This window comes from Meriones unguiculatus, chromosome 2 (genome assembly GCF_030254825.1).
Source record: "Meriones unguiculatus strain TT.TT164.6M chromosome 2, Bangor_MerUng_6.1, whole genome shotgun sequence".
NCBI classification, from domain to species: Eukaryota; Metazoa; Chordata; class Mammalia; order Rodentia; family Muridae; genus Meriones; species Meriones unguiculatus.
Window position 1 is genome coordinate 19,925,814 of NC_083350.1, and position 26,687 is coordinate 19,952,500.

The window sequence follows — 26,687 nt, forward strand, 5'->3', positions numbered from 1 at the left end:
AACATTTAAGGAGTTCAAGTAAACACTTCCTTGATTATGGAACGATATTGTGCCTGACAGGAGGATCTAGAAATGAGGATACAGATTGGAGCTTTGATTCTGAACTGTGAGTTAAGAACAGTCTTTCCCCAAGAGAAAAAAGTTCTAGAGCCACCCTGATTTCTACAAGAAATGTAGACCTATGTCAGTGTGGGAGCTGTCTTGGGCACACTGCAGAACTGTGTCAATATTTTAAAATCAACTGATTTTTCTTTCTCTGTACACAATACAAATACAAAATGGGCAATTACAGTTCTCATTTCTAATAATTATCAAAAACTTCCAATGTTTTACATAAGAAAAAAAAGTTAGCATGAATCTTCATGAATTTACAATCCGTATGCTGAATTTCTATTTCTTTCATCATCATACATCCTCTCAAAATGCATTTGGTGGCTTTGAATGCTTTCCTCCTGAACCATGTAAAATTGTCCTATATTCTTAACTTATGCTCTGTTATTGAATATATTGCACAGGCAAGTTAAATGTCATTGTCTGAAAAACTACTGGGTTATATTCTAGAGCCCGCTAAAGCTATTGTTTGGGAATTTTACCTTACACCATTCTGCTGTTTTGAGAACAATAACCTGATTTGCTATGAATCCAAACACATCATGGCAAACCTCATCCTGCCAGCACAGCACGAAAAGCAAGGCCAACGTAGAATCCATACATTTTAAAGGAAGCGCTTGTGCTGTTGCTAAAACGTGAATTGGCATATTCCACCCCAGCCTTTTCACAGGAAATCCTTGTTGATTTTGAGGAAATTGCACATGCTAAGACTGAGGATGTTACTAAATCGATTATTCATATGATACGCTTTTTTTCCACGCAGACCGGTCGGGAATGGCAGGACATGCCCTGGTCTACACTGCCAATCTGAACAGATCTGAGTGAAGATGTTTTGTCACGAGCACTGAGCTAGTCTAGGCTTCTCGGGGACCAGGAAACCGACAGAGCATATTTTTCCTAGATAAGACCTTGTGTGGAGCTTAGAACTCAGAGCCCCGGTCATGGCCTGCCATGGCAGGGAACGAGTGTTCTGCTTTTGAAACCAGACACACACTGGAGTTAGAAACCTGTCTCTAACACTTAACTTAGAGTGAGTCAGACTGCCTGTTCCATTTACTTGGGTTCTATTTTTTAGACCATTAAGTGCGAGTAATTAACAGTCACTCTAGAGGTTTATATTGGCTCCTGATATTAGTTACCAGCATTCCTTCAGTCTGGGCCTAAACTGCCTTTCAGAAATTTATACATTTTGACTTAATTCTTCAACTACATCTGGATCGATCAGGGTGGGGGTTACTTCTAGTATACTGTCAAGTTTTTGGAGCAGAGCACGGCCGCAACCCCCATGAGTGAGTGAGCCAGCCGCTGGCAGTCACCTCTGGGGGATTAGCAGCAATAACCCAATAACAGAAGAGCAATACGAGACCTTCGTATCACAAGGAAGGCTGATCTTCCAGCTAGGGAAAGAGAGAGCCCACACACTCCATTCATCCTGGGAGCTCACTGGTCAGCTACCAGAAACAGCAGGCTTCCAGTTTAGTGAGACCCTGTCTCAAAAACACAGAGGAAAATAGAGGAAGATAGCAGAAGTCGACCTCTGGCCTCCACACAGGCACCTCCAAGTGAGTGCGCTGGCACGGCCACGCACGCATTCATCACACATACAGAGGTGAATTAACTAATTAAAACAAGTCCCACTTGAAATCCCGATATCTGGGCAGGTTTCATCAACACATGCAAACAGCACCCAGTGAATCGCTTGTGAGGAAAAGCATAGTAACTACTGCCAAAGGCTCACTGTTTGCAAGGCAGAGAAGCCTTGTCTGTAACAGAGTGATCTAGGCAGTATTGGGTTGACCAGATGATCCTGTGAGCACTGCCATGAGCGCAGGGTTCTGGTGGGATGACAATGAAGCACTCCATCCGCATCATCCTGGAATTAGCTACCCAGAAATGCCCAGCTTGCATCTGAGCAAACGTTTAGATGTGAGTTTTCGGTGTGTCGACAAACAAGTGAGGAACAAATTGAGCAACATCACATAGAGACGAACCCACAGTTCTTGAAGAGGGGGTATTCTATAAGACAAGCACACTGGTCACTTGGAGGCAACCATCAGTCAAACAAACAAACGTTACAAACAGGACTTGCTCTAATCTCAAAGAGAGGATAAAAAGGTACAAAAACCAAATGTCACGTATCAATGCAACAGTTTTTAAAACCCAATGGGAAAATTTTCATGGAAATAACTGAAGCAATCTGAATATGAATTAGGAAGAAGAAATCATCATTAATTTCTTTAGGAGGCATAATAGTATTTTATTAAGACAACCATGTGTCCTATTTTGAAGAGATGTATTCCGAAAAAATCTAGAGTAGAAATCTTTAGTTCTGTCACTTAAAAATGGTTTTCCAAAAATATATGTATTTACTGGTACTATATACACAAAAATATAATAAATACTAACAATTACTTGTGTTATAAACACATGGCATTTTATTTTATTAGTTTTATATTTTCTGGTAGTTCTTAAAGATGCAAGATGCAAGATATAAAATAAAAAACAAAAGACAAGTCTATATTCCTAGCTACTCAGGATGATGAGACAGTAGACAGACAGACAACAGGCATTTAGGTAGAAATGACAGATCGGTAGAGGGTAGATATGTCTATACATTCATGCGTGGATGTATACATCAAGGAACATGAAAGTGAGCACAAATCTTTGATCTTTCTTTAACACCTAAACAGGAAGAAGTCAGGGGGATAAAGAGATTCCCTTTCTTTTTTCTACTTAGTACCCAACACATCCCTAGAAGGTCAATAATAGATTCTGATCAGTACAATGAAAGAAAAGATTCGTTTTCTGCTTTGGTGAGAGTTGGGGATCGTTTGAAAGCAAGTTATACCCATTAGAACTCCACAAACAGACAGGCTGCCGCCTAGCAATCACTGCTCACTGACAGTCATGAAGGCAAACCCAGACCCTGAAATGTCCAGCACCATCCCAGTTACAAACACCCTGCCCACTGTTGACTCTGATGTAGCCAAATGATCAGATCAGGATTTTGGTATTTGGTTCCAATAACCTTCCCACCACAAACATGAAACATTTATGATCACCTTCCTGGCAGAGGAATGTTAGCTATACACATTGAGGAAATGGCAGAAACTTTAAAAAAATAAAAATAAAAATCGACAACCCAGTGAGGCTCAGGTAGACATCAGCTCGGAGAACCTTGCAGTGTTTCATCAGAATGTGACAGGATCTGTGCAAGCACTTCAGGTTACAGGGAAGGCTGGATGTTATTTTCTAACTATCGTAGGCACGGAAAAAGATGCCCATTGCACAGTTTGCAAATACTGCTTTTTACACTTCATTCTCCCCCGTGTTTGCTAACAGTGATGCTCAGAAAACAAATGTGAGGTCTAACCTGCCAGGCACAAGATACACAAGGCAAGATAAAGCAGATGTGGCCTTTGCTCTGCAGGAGTTTCTGGAGCCCTGTTCTGGAGTCAGTATTGAGTGAATATAAATAACGGCAAATTAGCAGAAATGTCACAAAGGGAGAGCAGAGGGATGGGGTGGCATAGGACAGTGGCCTGTGTAGGAGCAGCGAGGAGGAACAACATATATGATGAACCAAAACGAGCATTCAAATGCCTCATCCCATTAAAAGGCAACATGGGTTTCTGTTCCACAGCATCTAAGTAGCCATTTTCATAACAGACTAAAAGAATTCTGTGTCTTTTTAACTTGTATATGTATTACGTTGACTTTAGGAAGGAAGGAAAAAAAACTTTAAGAAACAAAAAACAAAGCTTTAGAATTATATCAGTTGCAATGTTTTTTACAACCCCCCCCATCAAATAATGAAAAGGAAAACTCCATTCTTAAGTCTATAATTCATTTCAGAGTCAATGACATGCTCAGCTTCAATGAATCACAAACTAAGTTTCACAAAGAAATGACTTGTTCCCTCCACAGCTTTGAAGCTTCTGGGATTTAACAAGAGTCTGCTGGCTTAATTAAATACAATTTTAAGTCCATCCCATCAGTCTTAATGTCTACACATCGAACATTATCAGAGCAGTCCTATGTCAGTAGCTGCTCAAATGAAGCAAGCATGGCTGAGCATTAAACATGGACCTCAACTACTCCACGAGGGAGAACAAGATATGAGCTTGGCTGGTCAGTGCAGGAATGCCAAACAGATTTCAAGATATCACTTATTTTCACTATCTTTGAAATGTAGGTCACATGTAATATAGAGCCATGCCTTGAACAATATAATTAAGGCAAGAAGTCTAAGCTTTATCAAGGTCAGTAAGAATGCCACATTTTGAAAACGTATCAGTATAAGGGTACATAAATTCGGCAGAACATTCTCTGACAGGGTCAAACTTGGCTGCACAGTGAATTACAGCAGAGTCAGCAAAGCAACTCCTCCAATACTAATTTGACTGGACTTAGCACACAGCTTCCCAGATATCAATTCTCTCTCTCTCTCTCTCTCTCTCTCTCTCTCTCTCTCTCTCTCTGTCTCTCTCTCTCTCTCTTTCTCTCTCTCTCTCTCTCTCATCTCCTAGTCACCATTGCCAAACTTCTATTCAGGATGAAAACACCCACACTCAAGATCATTCTGTCGACCTCATCTTGCATAAAAAAATACTAGTAGAATTTGGCAAAATTTAAAAAAATCTGCAAATTATCAAGCATCCTATTTAAAACAGGAAAGAAGACAGCATGAGCAGGCGACATTTTTCTTCATTCTGTTAGCTGTAATGTTATCCGTTAGGAATTAGGTGCTGGCTCTTATAGGATTAAGGTTGGGCTAACTTGTGAAAAAGTTTATTTTTACTCATTTGTGTTTCTGTCAAAGTTTCCATTAGAAATTTTATGTTCTCTGCCAGTAAAAGTAATATGAGGTTGTGATTTGGCAAGAAAGTTTAAAGCCGGGGTGTGATTTCCGTACACCAATTTAATGTAAATTAGTTTCTCTGTACTTCATGAGAGAGCCTTGAAAAGCCACTTTTGTCTACACAATGTTCAAAGTTGCAAAAGGCCAGTATGTATATTTCTGATAACTTCATATAAAAGTATTCTGATGCGTTTATTTACATTATTATTCATTTTTAATGAATCCAAACTAATTGATAATGAGGAACCTGGTGGTTTTTATTTTCCTGCTAAAATATCAATTTTTAGAAAACGATGTCTTTTCCTAATAACATTAAATCCTTAAAAGAAACACATCTATTGCTTAAGTAACACACACACACACACACACACACACACACACACACACACACGAAACTAAAGCTTACATATTAGAGCGATGTACTTTTGTGACCCTGTATATCTCACCACAGTTGAGTCAGTGTTCCGGAACAGTGTTTCGCTACCTGTTGCTCACTACCACTGTCTGGGAAGAATGAGAATGAGCAAAAAAAGGCCACCAGGAATAGAACACTGCCCATCCCTTTCCTTTCACAGGCTACATTGTTATCATATGAAAAGGCAGCCTTGCAGCTCCCCCAGGCCACCCCATCTAAAGGTTTTCTATCCAGCCTCTCCCTAGCTAGCAAGCAGGAGGAAAGAAAAGCTCCCCTCAGAGGGAGTCACTCACCTTCTTACACAGTGGGGAATCATTTCAGCTGTGCTCTGCTATTTAGACTCCAAACCCCCGACACGGGGATTCTGCCTTTCTTTGGGGTTTGTTTAGCTCAAGCAGTAGACAAGGGTTCACAGAACAACGCGGCTCAGGAGAAACCGACTCACGGACAGACAAACTCCTGCTCTGCTCTTTTCTCGAATTCCACAGAACGCCAAAATCCAGACAATGTGCACCTACTCATCTTCAGGCCCTATTTCCCCATGCAGGGAATTCTCAACATTTTCCTCTGGTTCTCCTTAAGCATCACAGTGTCTATGGATGGACACAGCTGAGACCAAGCTCCGCGCTCAGATAGCCAGTTTTTACAGGACTCACAAGCATGAGGCAGAACTAAGACTGAAGGCTGCTGCTCCACACTGCCCAGCGGGACTCTCAAGGTCTCCCAAGGAAAGCAAACCCAGCAACAGCCCTAATATACAAAAGCATTTTCCTGGATAGTAACGCGTCAAGGCCCCAAAATTATTTCAGCCCTCACACACTCCAGTCAACCACCTCAATCCCCCGCCCCATGTCCCTCACCACTTCTCACCTTGTGTTTTTGATTTTTTTTTTTTTTTTTAGGTTCAGTTTCACCCGAGGGAAGTATTTCCAAACAACGGAGGGAGAAGGGACTGCGCTCGGTTCGCACAGTGACTCCCACGGTCTGGACGATGCTTTCCCAAGTTCAGGGGCCTCAGGCTTACTCAGCAGAGGAAATCTCTGTGTCTGTGAGGAACCATGCCAATTCCTATTAGTAAGAAAGGATACAGGGTCTAGGAAGCCTATTCTCTCAATGACCAGCAAAAGGGGCCCAGCGAAAAATAGAGACCTGTGCCATGACCATCTGTGGAAAGGAAGGATGTTGTTAACTTTCTTCTCCCCCAAACTCTGGCGACCTCTGCCTTGACCCTCAGAAACCAGGCCCACAGGAACCGGCTTTTCTGCAGGAATTGAGAGCTTTGCGCCAGAGACCCGGCTCTGGGAGGCTGGTTGCCCAGGCTATCTGCCCCAAACACGTGCACTCACATTCCAAAGATGTTTCCGTTGCACTGGAATGGCTGTAAATTTCTTTCCTGCAGAATTCTTTCCACACAAACTGCCATGGGCTGCAGGAGCGTTCTCAACCAAGAGCTGTACAGCGCATCGCAACAAATCTTTTAGATGCTGGAGTATGACTGAATTGGCAACTGGGCCAGAGGAGTCAACTTTTAAAATGCAAATGTATACGGCGGGGAGGGGAAAGAAAACCTTCCAGAACCAATCCCCCAGAATTCTACCTTCGTGAGAGATGCGTGATCCTCTAAGGGAAACCTCCTTCAATGGCAAGTTACATGACTAAAGCACATGTGCACTTACATATTTTTTTAGGAATATAATAAACAGGTTGTTTTAAAAAAAATCCTAAGTGTATTTTTCACCCTAAATCATTAAAGAAAGGAGAGCAAGAGGCTCAAAAGATGAGGCATCCCTTTTCTGCATGAGAACGAAAGACTGCTTTCTCTGGATGAAGAATAAAATGGTACAAGACTCTGAGTATTAAAGAGCACTATTAAATTTCAGTGAGAGCATTGTAAAGTAACAAACAAGTTCTGTTCTTTCAAAGAACAAATTAAAAGACTCATATTTTAATCAATTGGTAAGAAGACTAAAATTCAAAGAGAGAAAAAAAACCTCTAATATTTCAACTGTCTTGCGAGAAAGCTTCCACTTTTTCCTATAGATAGCATTCTCAGAAAAACAGGTTCTCCAGAATCAAAAGTACACAAATGAAGAGGGTGTGTGTGTGCTCACACTCACACAAACACACACACACACAAACACACACACACACACACACACACACACGTTATATGTTTGTGTTACACTGGCATTTTATTATTTAATCAAACTATTCTTTTTTTCTTAACTCATACATGCTTCCCTTCTGATGGCTTTGCTGTTAGCCTGCTGGCCTTGACTTCTAGCCAAAAACAATCCAGAAACAAAAAGGGACAACAAAACATATTTTCACAGACATTTTTATCCCTCCATCCCACCCTGTTTTCACACAGCACCATAGAACCCCTAAGAACACTGTAATTGAGAGAAATGCCGCTAGATTCCGGCATCTAACACATGGACCCACTGAGCATCTCCTGGGTGAGAAATTTTAAGTTCTTAACTGCGAATAAACTCTTTTGATAAACCCACTTTCTTTGACGTAGCTGGTTTGCAAACAGTACCGGGGTGGGGTGCGGGGGGAGACAGGTTGATAGTTAAAAAGAATAAAAACAAGCCAATGACTATAGCTTTGACCCTTCCAGGCCTTAAAAATGAGATGCTTATTAGTTCTGAGCTCTGATTGCCTCATTCCTTAAAGACGGTCATTAGGAAGCTCCTGGCTCTCCAGGCACTCCGGTGTCACAACTGAAAGCACAGCAGTGGAGTAGCTGCGCACCATCAAATCCCAGGTTAATTCTCTCACCTCTTCCCCAACCAAGCACGGCACTTACCTGGTGGCAACCCTGTACGTTTTCTCTCCCATAAGACGAGTATGAGCCCCTTTCTGTTTTACCTGCCAAGAAAAACAATACAACAGTGTAAATCTCCCGTTTCCCTTAAAGAAAACCTCCCCTGCAGGTAGCAGACATCCACTCCCCTTCCGATGTTTACATACGTAGAGGAGGCACTGCTGGCAGTGTATGCAAGCAAGAGAGGGAATAACACGTCCTCACTCTGGCGACAAGAAACTGGAAAAAAATATCCTTCATTCCTATTCTTAGCCAAACTGCTCCACACTTCCAGAAACTGTCATTCCAGGGGCCTCCACTTTCTCTAACAAACAAATTGTCATTCCTTATTTTCGCTCTCCTTCGCTCTCACAAAATCCAAACCATTTCATTTTTATTTACACAGCAGGCAAATGATCTATGTAATGACCCTAGCCTGGTACTTCCCATTGATTATATTGACACTTAATGGAGAGGCCAGAGCTAATCAATCATGGGCTCTCCAGATGGTGAATCTAGCAAAGAAACTGTTCAAAATTCTAAGCCCCCACCCCACCCCCTCCTTCCTTTTTAAAACTTCCTTTCCCAGGAGTGATCCCCAGTGATCAACATGGTATCGTAGGGCACGCTTGGGAAAGGGGATTTGGGGCAATCATTCTATCTGGAGACCCCCCCAGGCCCTAGGATCACGTTGTTTGTTTGTTTTAATGTCTTGTCCCAATTCCAAACTCCACATGTATCTCTAGACTGGTCAGGACAGGTAGAAAATCTCCACTGCGACTGAGTCACACGTGAAAATCAACCCAACGCTGCACTTTTTCTTCTGTTGAGATTTTAATCAAGATCGCATCATCAGAGGTGTAGGTGAGTCCAGCTGCTGACGTCCAAAGGGTTGCTCTAGAAAACGACCACACCGAATGACAAGGGGCTAGTGGGGCAAGGCCCAGCTTGGGACCTCTCTCCACCCAGAATGAGACAGTTTCTCGTCAAGACTAGATCCTTGGGGTACTTTGTACTTTAGAGCCAGCAGTTCACTCTTCCCTTATCTCAAAGGAGGAAAAAAAAAATCAAAGCTTATATTTTGAGGATCTAAACCATCATATCCTGTTAAAAGTTTACAACCCCCAAATCTTCCCTTCTCCCTCAACATAAATGCTGAGAGGAAGAGTTGTCATTTTCTCTTTGGGTTCAATGTCAGTGTTATCAGAATCAAGCTCCCCGACACCACACACAGAATCTGTCTTTCCGAAATTCTACCTCTGGGGTCAAGTGCGCTCTGTGTCTGTGTCACTATCCTGACACCTCGGATGGAGGATGGTTTCAAAGAGGGCAAGTTCTGAGTCTCAGGCACCCCCCACACCCATATTCGCTTTTCTCCTGATTTTAACAAAAGTCAAATGTAGGAAAACTGTACTTCTGCCATAATGTTTAGGCAAAGCATAAAAAGCAATGCCCACAGCGGCCTCAACGCCATTGCACGCCACTCCCTGTGCCTACTGAGCTAGCTGTGTCTCACGTAACCTACCCCTACCTTTTAACTGGTCTTTGTAACTATTACTACCTGGAAAGGCATGACCTTTACAAGCAAGATCATGTGACCTCCCGTGAGCTCTTCCATACGAGAAATCCTCAAACCTGCCATGACATACTTAACTTGAACGTGGCATTCACCGCTTACCCACTTCATGGGCAGATAGACAGATAGGCAGGCAGAAAAGTGATTTTCTTTTTCTTTTTCTTATTTTTATTTTAAAGGTGCTTTGACCTTGTAGGAATACGGAAAATCTAATGTCCTGGTTTGGTCATTTCCAAATATTGAACTATAAAATTATAAAATATGGGTATAAGAAAAATTCCCCCTTCTGCTCCATTGTACTTGCTAAAAGATCTTGACTACCTGGTATTATTTCTAGAACTCATCTCTAACACACATAACTGGAAAGGACAATTTTTCTATCAGTACTGGTCTTGCTACATCTATACAAACCAGGGCCACTCCTTCTACTAGGATAATGCAAACAGGAAGGACAAGCACAAGAGCGAGACAGTGAGAGAAACGGTGTGGAGAAGAAAGACCGGAAGAAGAGAAAAGAGAGCAGTGGGCTAAGAAGGGAGGGGAAGAGGCCAGAGATGGGAGGAGGAAAATATGAATTCAAGCAGCGGAGAATCTCCAGAGTACTCTTGGCTCCATGGGCCCAGCATTCTTCACTATCATATCAGATACAGACTGCTTAATCTTCATTTTGCTTGTTAAAAAATATTTATCCAGATACAAAAATAAACCCACTGCAAATTACAAGTTGTCAGGGTTAAAAATCTACTCCTGTTTGTGTGGGGGAGGGTGAGAGACCAGCACAGACATGAATCATTCTCTCGTAATTTGAGTGTTTCCATGACATCAATGGGCACCCGTCCAGGGCTCTGTCGAAGTCTGCGAGGTACCAACGATGCAGCGCAGCCAGCGGGAGGCTGGGAGGTGGACTATTTTTTTCCAAGGATTATGCTCCTTGTGAAGGTTTCATCTGTAGCATCCACTTTTACCATCAAATAGATCACCGCAGAGATCATGAGCGAACACATTTCATTCTAATAGTGTAAGCCTTTAACTTTATTGCAGCTTTTTGTTCCCAAATTCAACTGTAAATCTGCCCTTGGAGCCCAAAACCCTGGTTGGGAGCAAAATACTCAGGGATTGCGGACAAAGCCCCAGTACCTCGAAAACATCAGATTTTTTAAGTTCTGTCATTTTTCAAACGATAAAAAGTAGCCATTTTGAAATATCAGCCCATTCTCTGGGGGGAAAAAAAATCATGTATTTTGTATCAGTTGCCCCTTAAAAATTAGGCATGGACTTGATAGGAATTTTTTTTGTTTCAAATTCACTTGAATGTTTGTTTCAAGATAATGAAAGTTTGAAGCTCACTGATAAGATGTTTGAGTGGGACCCGTAAGTAACTGTGTACGCTCAGGGACACAAAGGTCCCTAAATATCTGTGCATCCTCTATGACGGGCATGGATTTTGTCACTTCTATCAACTGGCTGGCACAGAGAGCCTATTTCCTTCTCTCTCCATTATTTTCCACCCACCCTCCGGCCACACAACCACAACGGGCACTTTGAAGGAGCTCAGGATTCCATTTCCCCAATATTTAAAAGAGATAGTAGCGATGAGCAAAGCCCGCCACGCTCACTGCGGAGTTTTCAAGACAACCCTCCAGTACTTGAATGCGACAGCCGCTGCGGATATTTTTTGGCACAAAGACAATGATGGCAGTGCCAAGCCCCATGGCTAAAACTACTCAAAAGAGGCATAAGGGTAGCATTAATCGCTCAAGTCTTTTACTGCATGGAGTACCGTTGTCCATATTTTAAAAACTAAAAGTAGCCGTTAGTAGCAGTTGTTATATGCCCATAAATTGGGGGAGGGGAGAGGCTTGTGAAATATACATGAGAAACAAAATCTTGTCAGGCATTTGATTCATTTTTAAACCTAAAAAGACCAAATGTTAAATTCTGCTGCTGGTAGCAATTTCCGTGCAGGAAGCGAATGGTCTGACCTGATGAGGGATGTAGAGATGGCTGAATGAGAGCGACTAAGAGGATCTTCTGAGGTAAGCCCACATGCTAAACAACCCCCTCTTCTCCAGCAATGCTCTATGGATAGAAGGAACATGAGTGCTGTGTCACAATGGGGTTTTTTTTTCCTCCCAATTAAATACGAAGAATGCTGTAAATGAGCAGACACAGCATCCGTCAATCAATCCTGAAGACAAAGGAGATCAATATGCAGGCTCTTGTGTAGGACAGGTCGGTGTCTACCGTGAGCAAGCAGGCCCAAAAGTCAAAGTGGGCTCTGTCCAAAGGAAGCCTAGCCTGTGGCTGAAATCTATATTTAAATGAGACTGATAAAAATGGCACCACACGGCAATCAATAAAGTATCCACTTCCTTCTTTCTGTTGCCCACGAAAAAAAAAAAACTAATCTCAGCAGAAAATATCAGCCATTTGCAATTTTTAAGGCCAATAGTTTTGCTGACCCTGACAATAATCTTTTATCATGCTCTCCCCAAAAGCAAGGGGGAAAATTTGTTGTTGTTGTTATTGCTGCTGCAATTTGGGGCAGTGCAGTTAGCAAGTATCTAAAGAACCCAGATTCAGTCTTTAGATAATCTATGATTTGTCGTTGGACTTCTGGCTTTCCTTGTAACGTATCATGGTATCCTGTTGCAAGGAAAATGAATGACATTCATGAAAATGGGCTCAGAAACCCATTCCACTCACTCACAAGGGTAGTAGAATCACCTTTGGTAGATGAGTGTACCTGGCCTCGCACCATAGTTTAAAGCCGTGTGGCAAGCTCCAAAGACAGACATGGGCAACTTTTCTGTATGGTGATTTTCAGAAGTGAGCTGTGGCATAGAACATCCTCTGGAGGTTGGTCAGCAAGACGACTGGGTCATACCGGGGTATGTGGCCCCCGATTGTAAAGGGCTCTGCTGACAGGTAGACTAGGTAGCAGATTTTTTTTTTTTAACTCACCACTGAAACAGGAGCACCTGTACGGTGGAACACCGTATCCTGTTCAAAGCCCTGATGAAAAATTATCTGATCCCATAGGACAATCCCAGCCCGGCTATTTCCCTGCTAATCCTCATTCTGGGAACTGAAGAATGAGCCTTTTGTTCCCTAGCACCAGACTAGGGAACTCATTGTAAACATGCTCGAATCAGAATAAATTTCTGTCCCTGTCCCAACTCCAACCTATCTGTGCCTACCCTCCTCATCCCTGCATCTTTTTCAGTACAATAAAAGGGCTACTCCATTAAGCGGCAACAGACGTGTCAGGGGTAATGAAGATGTGCGCTGGTGATTATGTGGGATCCCCTCATCACAGGGCTGTTTCCTCACGCCTGACCCAAGTCAGAAGAGCCGAGAGCTCACCTTGCAGGAGCCATCATCCAGAGGCCTCCAGGTACCACGTATGCTGTCTACCTAAACTATACAACAAACAGCCGGTGAGGGGAGCAACATGAATGCCATTTAGCAGATGAGGAAACTGAGGCACAGAAAAGTGATTGATAGTCTAAGTGACAGGGCCAGAATTCAAATCCTGTCATCTCTACCTGCTTTGTTGTTGAGATTTAAACTTTAGGAAAATAAGGTACAAATGAACCAGAGGCCAACACTGAAGACTCTGAAATCCCGAAGCTCAAAACACTCATGAATTTGATATGAAATTAATGAAAGTGTCTTATAGGCAGTGATAATTTACATTTACATGGTGTTTTATTCCTAAAAGGTCTCTAGATACATTATGGCTGTACAAATGATATACACAGAACCTGTGACGTCCCACAATTAACTGCCACCGTCTCCATGTTAACTCAAAGCAAGTAATTAACAAAAACATGGCAGAAAACAGCGTTTATCCACATTCTCTATGTGGAGAGTAGAACTGTGTATTAAAATACACAGAGAAGAATGAGAGTAAAGACATAATTATAACATAGGGTAACTCAGCATCACTCAAGTGTCTACTACGGGAAAGCAATCCCACAATGGGCCCACAGACGCCAAATGGGAAACTAAGTGAAAGGGAGCAGAACACATCTCAAGCTTTCTATGACCATCCCCCACAAATTCAACTTGTGTCTTAAAGGCTCTTAGAAGTCCTGAGGTGAAGATGTTTAGCTCACTTAATATGGTGTTTTAGAAATGGATTTGAACATAAATTCCTGCTTCCATCTTTGTTTTGTGTATTAATACAGGTCCTGACAAATCTTAAGAAGATTTGTGATGAAAAACCATGCTAAGAGTATGTAAGGTTAATAATACATGTCTGTAGTTTTCTATCAAGCAGTTGGTAGATGCTTACTTTTTTTTAACTCTCTCTTATCTTACTTAAATTAGCATAAGCTTATTTGAACTGTCCATTTGGTGATAACTTGGTAGGCTGCTATGTGTCATGGAAATCAGTACCCCTCCATTGTTTTAACTAGCCAGGCGACTTTAATTCTCCATGACCCCCCTACATAGGTGGCAAGCACAAGTTTTATTAAAACAGAGGTGATATTATCAGTCAGATGTCCAAAATCTCAGAGATGATAGCTCGTTTCTCCTGCAGAGCATAGGAGAATATGCTTGTCTATACACCAGGACGGCACTATCTTCTTCCATAAGCACTTAAAATTCCACACTGAGAGAATTATAACCCATTTCTGGAGTGTAAATCAGTCACTGGACACACAGGAAATCCTGCCCTCCCTCCTTCCTAAATGGAGAGCAGAGAGAAACACCGGAGAAAGGTGACTAGGTCCACAGCGCCCACATAACGGTGAATAGTGGTAATTGTGAGCTAGCCATTTTTCTCAGAACTGACGTTCCTTACGGCACAAACAAAGTCTGTCTGTCTGTCGGAACCAGGAGGTGTGGACAACCTCTGATTGCTAAGTCGCCTCTTCTACCCCAGGCGAGGGAGGTGCTGCCTTCAGAGCCACTCGCAATAAAACCCAACAAATGCACGATGTTGGCCGCTCTCCCCAAACTTTTCACTTTGGGAACGGCCTCTGGTTCAGTCCATTCTCCTGAAAGAACTTGAGGGTGGCAAAGTGATGTACTGAACGCACTCCAGGAATTCATTAACCAGATACAAGGCCTCCTTTCAGACAGATGTAGTCAGGGAAATGAAGAAAGGAAACTGCTAAAGCTACGCAGGTATCTGAGGCGATAAGGAGAGGTCAGAAGCCTCCGGGCCCCGCAAAGAAGCCTTCTCTTCAGCATGCCACCTCTCTTGGGACTATTCTAGATGATATTGTCTCTACACTTCCATGACCATAGTCCCCAGGTAATTTCACCCAGTTTATAAAGCCCAATAGGTCTCAGGTCCCTGGTAGGAGGGAGGAAAAAAGAAGCCTCCATGAAAACACACTTCAAGTGAACGTCCTGCAGAAAAGAAATGGTGCCATGGGTCATTTCAAGGGTCCCAGGCAGGGTCAGGCAAGCTAACCCTCTCATTCGCTGTCTTGCACTGAGGCTTATGTGTTAAGCAAGTGAACGCGGGTGACTTTGTGTGCTATTTTCCAAATGCTGGAAAATCTTTCCTTGAAAATAACACTAATTCCACAGAGTGTGCAATTAATCAGCATAATCACGGGGATAACTTAGCTGTTTGGGGAGGTGTGTCAAATAACTCCTTAAGGCCACTAAAGTGCCACTCGAACCACCAAGTAATGATTTTTCTGAATCAGCAATTTGTACAAGGGTCCCCTAGAGACCCTGAGGATGAAGGGCAACCCCAGAAGCCTTCAACTTACTTCTAATAAGTAACTTGCCAGTGGTTTTAAGTGCATAGCATCTCCATGCTGCTGGCTGGCCTAGTTTATAGTTTTATTGTAATTTGACTCTCCAAGGAATAGGTAAAACTACAGAAATTTGGGATTTGTAGGTTCTTATAACAAACAGCTTGTGTATTTGACTTTTTAATTTATTATTATTTTTTTGTGCTTTTTAGTTCTTCGTTCTTTCTTTATAAAAATGGGAGAAAGTGCCAGAGAGTTGGCCTAGTGGCAAAAGCTACTGGCTGTTTCTCCAGAAGACCTGAATTCAATTCACAGCACCCACACATTGGTTTCACAACCATCTATAACTACAGTGTCAGGGGATCTAACGGACTCTTCTGGTCTCTGAGGGAACAAGCATGCAAGAGCCAGGTAGGCAGACATGCAGACAAAACACCCATACACACAAAACAAAACACATTTTCAAAAAGTAATAAACGTAAAAACAGAGGAAAGCTGGGATCTCGAGAGATGCCTCGGCAGTTAAAAACACTTGCTGCTTTTCCACAGAACCTCGGTTTGATTTCCAGGACCCACACGGCAGCTGATACTTCAGTTCCATGGGCTCCAAATGGCCTCTGCAGGCACCAGGCACACGTGATACACAGCCATATGTGTAGGCAAAATACTCATACACATAAAATAAAATAAAATAAAATAAAATAAAATAAAATAAAATAGTTAATGGGGAAAAGATTATCTTTTAATACAGGTATCAAAAGCAAGCAGAATTTAAAAAAAATGTTTTGTTTCATTTTCATGTAGAAGAAAAAAACGTGTGAGGAAAAGCAATCCACAAATATTTTGTCAATGTCTAAGAAATCTTACCAATCAAAAGGAAAGCCTTTCTTAAAGACAAATTCCTGGGGCAGGTGGAATAGGGTTCAGAATCTTCTCTCTCTCTCTCTCACACTCTGTGTGTGCGTGTGTGTGTGTGTTTGCGCGTGTGCGTGTGAGTGCCTATGAGGTACTGGTACACTTGTGTATTAGGGTTCACTTGCCTGTGTGGGCCTGAGTAGAGGCCCGGAATGACATTGGGATGTCCTCTTCCGACTCTTTTCCCCCACATCTTTTGAAATGGGTTTCTCACCGGGCCAGGAACTTGCTGTCTCAGCTAGGCTGGCCAGGCAGCAAGCTGCAGGATCTGTGTGACTGCCCTCTGTGCTGAGGTTACATGTGAGTCCTGGCATGCCTGGCTGGATGAGTGCTGAGGATCTGAACCAGGTCCTTGTGGGAGAGCAGCATTTCACTCGCTGAGCTACCTCTGCAGCCCTGCATTTTATGTTATTTTACTAATAAAACGTCATTAGTTGTGGCAACCAATTTAATAGGTACACACACCTCTGCAGGTTATGGAGAACAGGCACCAAACAAATCTAGCAGCCTGGCAAATAACAAAATGCAGATTCTACCATAGCCACCCTATTTGAGTCACATTTCCCAGGACAGGCAAGCTGGTATCCACAACCTTTCTGACAACTACATCTCACGAGCAGATAAATCTAATTCTATGGGGATCTTCAAGTTCAGTCAACTCATTCCTGAAGGGTGGTGGTTGCCAAGAAAATTATTTCACACAGCCACGTTAATTACTCCAATGAATAGTAGTGTCCACACCCACAGGTGCCCTGGGTTGTGTGAAGGTTGTTGTCAGACCTGGCCCAGTGCCTCCAAATCACCCCCTCTCCACCCTGACCATAGGGTGCTGTCATGTTTAGATACAGATGGAACTCCAGAAAGTGACCGAGCCCTGTGTCAACTGAAAGGACCCTCACGCTCAGGGCTTCTCTGTACCCACACTGCCTAAAGGTGAGCATTTGGATCCTTCGCTCTCATCAGACAAGAAGTGTGACATTTCTGCCACGGTGTAAAGAGACATCATCTACACTGAACTTCGTTGCCTGGGTGTTAAAGAATTTATCAGCAAATTTTAAGATAATTTGTAGCAGCAGTTCACCACATGGATCCCTTGGCCAGATAAGTCACTTGATGTTCAATAAACAATCAGGTCTAACAGCAGTCGTGAGAGTAAACACCAAAATAAGAACGTCAAAACTGTGAATGAACTAATGTAAGACAGATGGAAGAAACTTTAGCACTGAGCAAACTCTAAAGAGTATATATACCTTCATACGGATTTAGTTGTCCATGTAGAAAAAAAGCCTAAGTAAGCCTGAACACTGAACGCCTAAGTGGAGCCTCAATTTCAAGTTGAGTTTGTGACTAACAACAACATGTACCTGGGGCTGGCATGACAGTACTTGGAAGCAAGTCTCACACTTAGGAGACGGAAGCAGAAGGATAGCAAGTTTGAAAACACATGGACCAAACTACGAGACTTTGTCTCAAAAGAGAGAGTATGTAATTCTCTTCTCCTAAACAAATCCCTTTTTTTTTTTATATGATGCTCAAGGCTACACAAAACTAGGAGAAATAGATGTTGGGAAATTTTAAAGTGTAGTAAAAAATGTATATGCAAACAGAATCTGAATAGCGCATGCATATATACTACAGCTATGGCCTGCACATGCCCATGTCTTTACACTTCTATGCTTTGTCTCATTTAAAGTTCCATTCCCAACTTACTAGGCTCGATACACGTAGCTACTAAAGATACATATCCAGATATGCCTACACGTGAACATGGTTAACCCCAGCTGTCAGTCTGTGAAGTCTGAAATGATCAACTCTCTAGTTTTAGTATTGGAACACAATTAATCTATATTTTGCTGAGGAACTGAGGAAAAATAATCTGAATTCAAAATGCATTCCAGGTTAACTATAGAGCAGAAAAAGAGTAGGAAGGTTAGATGTGAAAAAGAGAAACACACTGTGGGCTCTTCAAGAACAAGAGAATGGAGCAAAATAACCATACTGTCAGGCAGACAGTGACGCCAGCTACCCTGTGACGCCAGCTAGTTAACTGAACTTGAAGCTCAAGATACAAAGGCACAAGGCACCTATCCCCTCAGCGTAATATTTAAGAGAAATGCCCTGTTTCCGGAAGGATTTGGTCAAGGGAGGAAGTCAAGAGCATAGGATGGAGGAGAAAGGAGGAGAGGGCTGGGGGTTCAGGGAAATGGAGCAGAGAATAGGAGAAGGGCCAGAGGGATGACCTCATTTCATCCAAAGCACTCGGGAAACAAAATGTGCCGATGTTTACAGACAGCCATCTTCGGCTCTAGAACCTGCAAAACTTACCATCTCAATGGCTTTGGAATAAATCTGAACCATGACACAGGGAGAAATTTTTAGAACCCTGTGCCAGAAGGTGAAGGGTCCCTGATTGACGTCACTCTCGGGGGAGTAAATGTGACACTGTGCTTCCGGGAGCTGTGTCACGGGAATAAGGCCCAAAGCTAGACCACCTAGCAAAACCTCGTGAATGACAATGGTGACAGAAGGGAGAACACGTGCTACCCCAGGAGACTGTGACGGTGGGGTGTAATGAGGAACATACATTACAATCCTAATATTTGACATTAAATACATCAAAATAATTTTTTAAAAAAGTGTTGCTTATATGATTTTCTGAAAATTAAATGTTATCACCATTGGAACCCCAACCTGGCAAAACAGAGAGGCAAGAAAACATTAGATGATATTTTGATTCTTCGTGAACTAAGCCCTTTGATGGTGTCGTGTTTGGAAAGCTGGTTTGGGAATTTGGGAGTGGCAGTTGCTAACAAATAAGAGAAATTTGTAATGTAACCCCAAAGAACTTCAAAGCTTGAAGTCTCCTCTACCACAATGACTGACCTGATTCAATCACATCAGCTCAGAGATATACAGAAACCATTTACACAAATGTAACTATTACAGAAATTGTAACATAACTGTGCCAACAAACACCACTGCTTTCTTAAGAGCCTGCGCTTTATGCAAAGCCCTGCTCTCCTCTACTGGGAAGGAGACCCTCTGCAACAGGTACTGTCCGCCATGCAGTGGCAGGGAGGTGACAACCTGTCTTAACTGTCCTTGAACAGTCTCCTACTGTAGCCTAGGTTCAATAACAACCCCACACTCCTCAGAGCAACAGGAAAAGGCAGGCAAAACAATGATGGGTCCACTCAAACTACCATTTTCACTGGCTACAGGTGAGCATGGGTCATTCAGATTTCTGAAACAACTCAAAATGCCTTCATGAAGCATCACAGTGCAAACACAAGCTAATCTTCCCAGAAGCAAGGGAAACTACAAACCCCAGCAAAGGGCCCTCCTTCTAGGGTTGCCCTCCATTTCATGGACACAGCCTGACTTTCAGGGTCCATTGCCCTTGAAGTTCTATTCCCAGCTTAGACAAACTAAAACTCATGCCAGACATAAGCAGGCCAAGAGGAGCATGGCTAAGAGCTTCATGCAACATCCATGTCCTTTGAGTGATCGGTAAGGCCTGTAGAGATGGCAAAATTATGCCCAAACTAAAAATCACATTTCACTTCCAGGGAACAAATGAGTGATCATTCTCAGTCTTAAGTGACAAAAAACATTTGATTCATGTTCAAAGATGAAATCAAAAGAAAACCCAACACACATACACACACCATTACCTCAAGAGTAAAATTATGAACCCTACATTCCAATCAGTTCCAAACGATGTGGCCAGCAGAGGGCGCACATGCCCCAACACAGCAGCCTCCGGCTAGGCAGGCACTCCCCAAACCTATTTAAAGCATTAAACCCTGACCAAATCTGAAGGAGGGGGAGCTAGCTAGTCACAAAACTAATCTTGATATAGAATTACCAAGAAACACAAGTACATTATTATTTAATAGCAACTTTAATAAAGGCTTCCTGGCTGCTCTGTGGAAAGCTGGTCCTTAGAAAGAGGGAAATTCTTTGCACATAAGAGAGCTTATGTTACTCTCCAAGGCTACTGTGGTTTTAATAGGCCTGTGCAGCCTATATTAGGAATTCTCCACAATACATGTATCTTTAGAAGTAAAGTAAATGCTAATTTTCTAGCACGTAACATTTTTGTGCGAATTATATTAAGTCACTCTTGGAAATAGCATCAATTCTAGTGTGCGTCTATCCGTGTGCTCCATCCAGATCCATTCATCTTTGTCGCTTCACAGCCGCCCAGGACGCAGTGCTTCGTATCTAAATTCACGTACGTACACTCCTAATTGTTTGCCGAGGTTTGCGCTCCACTGGTTACTACCAGATTCTGCTTCAAACCTCTATATTCTACTTGCTTTGGGGTTACAGAAAGTTATGCCAGAGAAGGTGATTGCAGCTATACATGTGTGTGTGTGTGTGTCTGTTGACACGAACTGTTTATTTAAGGGAGTCTTCCAAAAACTGAAGAGACCACACACCTCTCCCAGCACCTTCCAGGCTTGAGATTTCTGAAACAGTAGAACAAATTTAAAATGGAGGTGGGGGAGTGAAAGTAAAAAACAAACAAAAACAAACAAATAAATAAATGTGTGTGTGTGTGTGTGTATTTAATTGTACTTCATTTTTCCTTGCAGATAAAAAGATTAAATACCCCACAGGAAGAGTAGCTCCTGATTTCAAACAGGTTACAGTAAGTCCCAGATAAGCCTCAACCTGGAAGCCAGGTTGGCTGCGTTGCTACCATTTGTCTATCCGTCTCGGCGGCCATTTCAGCCTTAGCCCTACCTCCCAAACAAAAACCATGAAGCCATGAGCTGGACCCATCAGGTGATTTTTTTTTCCTCAAATCAAATCTCCACAGACTGGGATGATGAAGTGAGTCCACAGTATCTATAAACCAGGTGGCTTGGGTGACACCTGGGTCACGGCGGAGGACATGCACCCTTTAGCTGGTGTGGGCACTCCGTTTCTGCAGAAGTTAAAATGACGAGGCTTTGTTACTCCTAAGCACTCAATTCCGGACTGTTTGCACAATCTGTTAAGTCCGGGCAAATTTAAATGATTCTGACGTGCGGCCCGCCAAGGCCAGTGACGGGGGTAATGCCTCTTTACATGGGTAAAATTCTGTGGCATACAGGTCACTCTCTTCGGGGGAATCAACTGTGCGCCTCGACTTTGCATTTCCACCACAATCCTTCATCCTGCAGCCTGGAGCTGAGAATGAAATGCAAGAAAGGAGCCGAGTGCTCAAAGCAAAAATCTGCTTCCAGGACAATCCATTATATCTGACAAGTTAAATGTTCCATGGTAGGCCATATGGCGTCAGAGCAGGCCCGACGATGGAAGAGAGGAGCTGGGCAAATGCATCACAATTAAGGAGTTTGGCTACACACTTTAGTTTGAATTACTTTTTTTTTTTCCAAATGGTAAATGTTGGCCCCCAAATTTTCATTTGAGCTCCTTTGAAAGGGGGATTATTTTTCTAAAAGATAACCCGAAGTCTGGGGAGCGGAATCAAAGAAGTTAGAGCACGTGGGTTTCAGAGAACCTCGCAGACCTGTAGCCTTGTCTTCTCAGTTTCAAGACAAATAACAAGTAGACTCTAGGTGTTCACTGGCTATTTAAATGAAGCTGCTCAGAAGCTGGTCATGAGGTTGGTCATGAGGTTGGGTAGGACGTGCAAATAAATCCGGTACAGTTTCATGCTTGAGTCTAAAAGAATAATGGTACAAGCTCCACCGTCAGAACAGGCATGTTCCCATTTCCTCTGGGGCTTGCTTTGAGAACCACCAAATGAGCTGCTTGGAGATGGCCTCCACTGAGACGGCACCAACAACACGACTACCACAAGCACTGGGTCCCCTGGACACGCTTGCCACAAAAGCTGTGAGGCCTCTATTGAGAACGTGTTTGTTGTTAGTGGCAATGCCGTCTAAATGATATTAATGCTGTCATCAAGGTTAGCACTGAATTAAAGCTGACAGAGGTGAAAGAAAATGAATGAAACATACCATGGCATGAGGTTTCACCATTCTTTTAGATGAAGAAAACAACCGTCTCTCCCCCCCCCCAAGGAATTCTCAAGGAAGAACTGGTTCCGTAATAAAAGCTGAGTACACCAACTCATGTGACTCCATGATGATTTTGCCCGCACTCTCACTTTCTGGAGAGGACACAGTCTTAAGGAAAAAAATATGCGGTGTGTGTACGAGTAAGCTTACATGTATGCATGTGTATGTACTCGAGTGTGTGTGACTGTGCCGTGTGATAATGGCTTGGTTCTCAACAGTAACGACTGCTGTTTAAGGTATCACAGGGGTTTGCAAACATGAAATTCCCAATGATTAAGAGAAGCATATACACGTGTTTCCAAGAGGAGACGGTAAGACTCATTTCCCTAAACTATGTTCACTCTCCATCTCTCTAGAGGGTCACTATTTCACTCAAATTGCACCCGCTTCTGCCTTAATTAAGAATAGCACTGCTCCTGAGAACATAGATATTTTGGAAAAATGGATCAGTGCTTCTTGATGAAAATTGTGAACACTTTATTATTATTTTTTTTTTGGTGGTCTGAAAGTTACCATCTGATAGTAGCTCAATGCAATCAGGTATCCTCGTTGCTCTTATTAGCACGGGACGATTTATTGAATTATGGAAGCGAGTAAGTGGGTAATGAGTTGGTAATCTGTATTTTATAACAACCATCAATTGTTACAACTCTACATAACAGTGATCATGTTCATAAATGTGCCCTTATGACCTTCATCTTAATATTAACAGATATGTATCAGAGCTGTTACAGTATTTTCATTCTACCTGTGTGGCATAAAGGAAATTCTATGTGGTTAAATGATTTGCATCACTACACATAGTAATAAAACAGAAAAACTGTAACACACACAATAGGCACGCATGCGCACGTACACACGGGCACACACACACACACACACACACGTGCCCATCCACCTTCCCTGGCCTAAGCTTTCTTCTAACACCCGCACTATACCAGGTCGTACAATGTATTACCAGGGAATGTTTGGCCATTAATACATTACTTAAGAATGAGAGCGTATTTCCATTGTACACTATTATTCATCATCTAATAAAAACAGTTGTTTTTTGGTACACTGCTGCCCAATGGGAAAATGAAGCCTGGGTCCTAGCTAACAGGAATGAACACGGTCTCAACGCTTACACTGGCTCACTCTTGTTCGGGGGATGGAGTCTTACACCACTCGGCATCAGTGCAGGGCATCGGGCTGTTGTGTGCCAGAGATCCTTTTTCTGTGCATCTAGACCCATATTTTTATTACTAATTAAAATGTCCAGATGGCTAAACAACACCTGATTGCAAGGGGCTTCTCCGTACAGTGACTGTCAGCATTCAGCCACCCCACTGCTGACAGACTTAAAAAACTGACCTAAACGAAGCTTTCTACACAATTCCCAAACCATAGGTGAGAAGCAGCTAAAACTTTGCTCATTAAAATGCCCACGCTCAATTCAAATCTTTACCAAGGCGCGGGGAATCCCTAGTGTTCAAATCACTACCATTTTTAAAAAGGCCTATGGGTGTTTGTCCTAACATAGCAAACATGGTTGGGATTAAGAGGGAGAGAAAGCAAACAGACAGAAAGGATGAGATGAAAACTATCAACATCCAACCGTTTCAGAAGGCCTTCTTTTGTTTGATAAACTCCTTAAAAACCAATTATGTTTTAAATGTATTTGTGTCTTTTAGGGCGTTTTCTTTCATATGTAGGCATTGGATTCAAATATATACTATAAAGCAAAACATTTACTATCATATACAATCTGTAAGATTTGGGATTCCCATGTGACCCCCAAAATTCAGGTTAGGCAGTGCTCAAGAGTAACAGACTTCAAGAAATCACAAACACTTTTAACAATGTTGAAGCAGTTACTTCCTAATCATAAATGGGTTCTTTTTTTCTGAAGCAAACATTTTTTTTTTTTAAAGGCTGCTTCCACAAACAAATTTCCCCAACTCTTTCCACCTGGCTCCCTGAAGTCGCTACAAAGACCCCAAGCTATGGGAAACTTTGCAAGGGAAACAGGAGGCAGCTGGATGGCGACACTGGCATTCTCCCAGGCTTCTCTGCCCACAAACAAATGCTGCTGTTGTGGCAATACCTGAGACAAAAATCTTCCCGTGTCTGGATGAACAACTGCTTTTACCATCCTCGGTTCTGGAGCTCTAATGCTCTCTGACTGCAGCCATGGCTTCCAAGCTAGGCAACCCTGATCACCCACCCACAGGCTTCCTATTTCAAAGTTCAGTAACCACAGCAAATGTGGCCTGCTTCTGGACAGTGGGAAATCCAATCCCTTCCAGAAGTGAACACCCACAGAAATTAACCTGAGCAAAAGGGGAAATAAACAAACAAAAAAAGGCCACACATGGGCCATGGGGTCCCAAGTCTGAACAGGTAGCTCAGGGAATACTTGGCACACCAGATGAGGGGCAGCCTCTATGAATAACTATTTTTGAAAAGTTTTCTAGGGAAAAAAGAAAGAAAAAAGCAAGAGAGTGGCACGCTGGGAACAAGCTGGTAATTTCAGCACTGATAGAATTTATAATTATTACAGGGGAAACAATGATTCCCCTGCCTTCTACCTTCCTCTACAAAAACATCCTCAAAACTTGTTTGAGAGACCAGGGGGAAAAAAATCCTTAATAACAGGTGAAAAACCCTGTATCTCTGCAGCTCTGTCACTGAGGAAAGCCACCAGAGGTTAGCCACGCTGAGAACAAAAAGCGAGTCCAGGGCTATGGTTTTTAGAATCACACTGGGTGGGCCTTGGAAGGTAGGATTTGGCCACACGTGTGAAATGGGTGGGTGGAGAGAGCCAACAGTGGGGCTATCAAAGCCTCAGAACGGGCCACTTGTGAAATGAAAAAGATCTGCTTCTCAGCTATGGACCTGCTGGTCCCCACTTGTTCCTTTGCTTCTGCCATCACTTCCTTGTTTACACGAAATAGAAGCGGCCAGAGATTGCATCAGAGGTGCCCTGGACAATGACAGTAAAATGCCTGAGGCCACATTTTTATTTTAAATTGTGCCCCAAATACAGATTTGGGGTTGCGGGAGAAAGAACCAATCACAGCATGCAGTGTTTTAACTGGGGGCGGGGAACGGGGTTATCTTCAGCAGTTACTCTGCGCTTAGCTGTGCCCTGTGAGAAGAAAATTGAAAAGCTCTGTAAGGTGTCAGAATTAACCTCTGGGTTTCAGATTGCTTACAGGTGAAATTTTGCCATCTGGATGGGCAGTTTGCCTGCAGGAAAAAGAAAGAAACTGAAAGGGGGCAGGGAGGGAAAACCTTGCTCTGCCTCCCATTTTAACACAACAGATTTTAAAGAAGGGGGCAGAGCCACGAAAATTGCCAAACACAGGCAGATATGCACATGTGCGCACACGCATTCAAGTATAAAGTGTGACAAGACCAGAGCTTGAACAAAGCAGAACGAAGTAAAATTATGATCCTTGTCACCGTGAGATTAATAAATAAAAACCTACTCACTCCCAAGTGCAGATAAGCGAAAAAGAATCACTGTAAAGTCCTTACTAACTGATGAGACGTCCCATTCTACTAAGAAAAGAAAACAAACAGAAAAACAGGCAATGTGTCAAAGTTTCTACCATCCTCTTACAAGAACTTCTTTATACTATTTATTCACGCTGGGCTAACAACTCTGGGAATTACAATTTAGCATTTTAGCAACTCCTGGGAGTTCTGTCATTTCAAATTGGAAAATGCTAATAAATTTTACAATTCATAAAAATGTATTTTCATCCCCTCTTCTTAGTCCTTATCCAAACCTTTAAAAACAACAACAAATTCTGAGAGAGCCAAAAGACCTGCTTTACTAATAAAGCCTACAGAGAAAATATGAAATGATGTCAGCGCTCCTAAATATTACTCTCCAACCTTGAGGGCCACACAGGACTTTCTGTTTAAATCTAGGCTCCATGGCAAGCATGGCGCCAAGCTGACACCAAATGGCTATTTGCCAGTAGAAGGTTTTCGAGTCAGAACACTGTACAGTATGATATTATCTCTGTTTGGGAGACTTGGGGTATCCATTTTGATGCACCGTGTCTCCACAGTGACATCTGAAATACAATATAAGCAGAAGGGCTGAAAGGGAGAATCATGGGCACGTTCCTCAAAACCTTACGATGATCTGCAAAGGGACCGGGTTATAAAGTAAAGCACACGCGGTGAAAAACAAATATCATGTAAACAAGCAGCAAAACCAAACAAAAGCCCACCCTAAAGAGA

General features: G+C 42.6%; 1 protein-coding gene across 12 annotated transcripts in view; it reads right to left on the reverse strand.

Annotated features, from left to right (window-relative positions):
• Window positions 1–26,687, reverse strand: part of Tcf4 (transcription factor 4) — a 339,325-nt gene that overhangs the window by 158,920 nt on the left and 153,718 nt on the right. For 6 of the 12 annotated variants that reach the window (XM_060377099.1, XM_060377094.1, XM_060377098.1 and 3 more), the window contains exon 5: window positions 8,200–8,261. In XM_060377099.1, the coding sequence (XP_060233082.1) occupies window positions 8,200–8,261 (62 nt within the window). Of the gene's footprint in view, window positions 1–6,257; window positions 6,392–6,733; window positions 6,875–8,199; window positions 8,262–8,363; window positions 8,473–26,687 lie in introns of those variants that run through there. The other 6 variants (XM_060377102.1, XM_060377101.1, XM_060377100.1 and 3 more) reach the window with 4 other exon arrangements.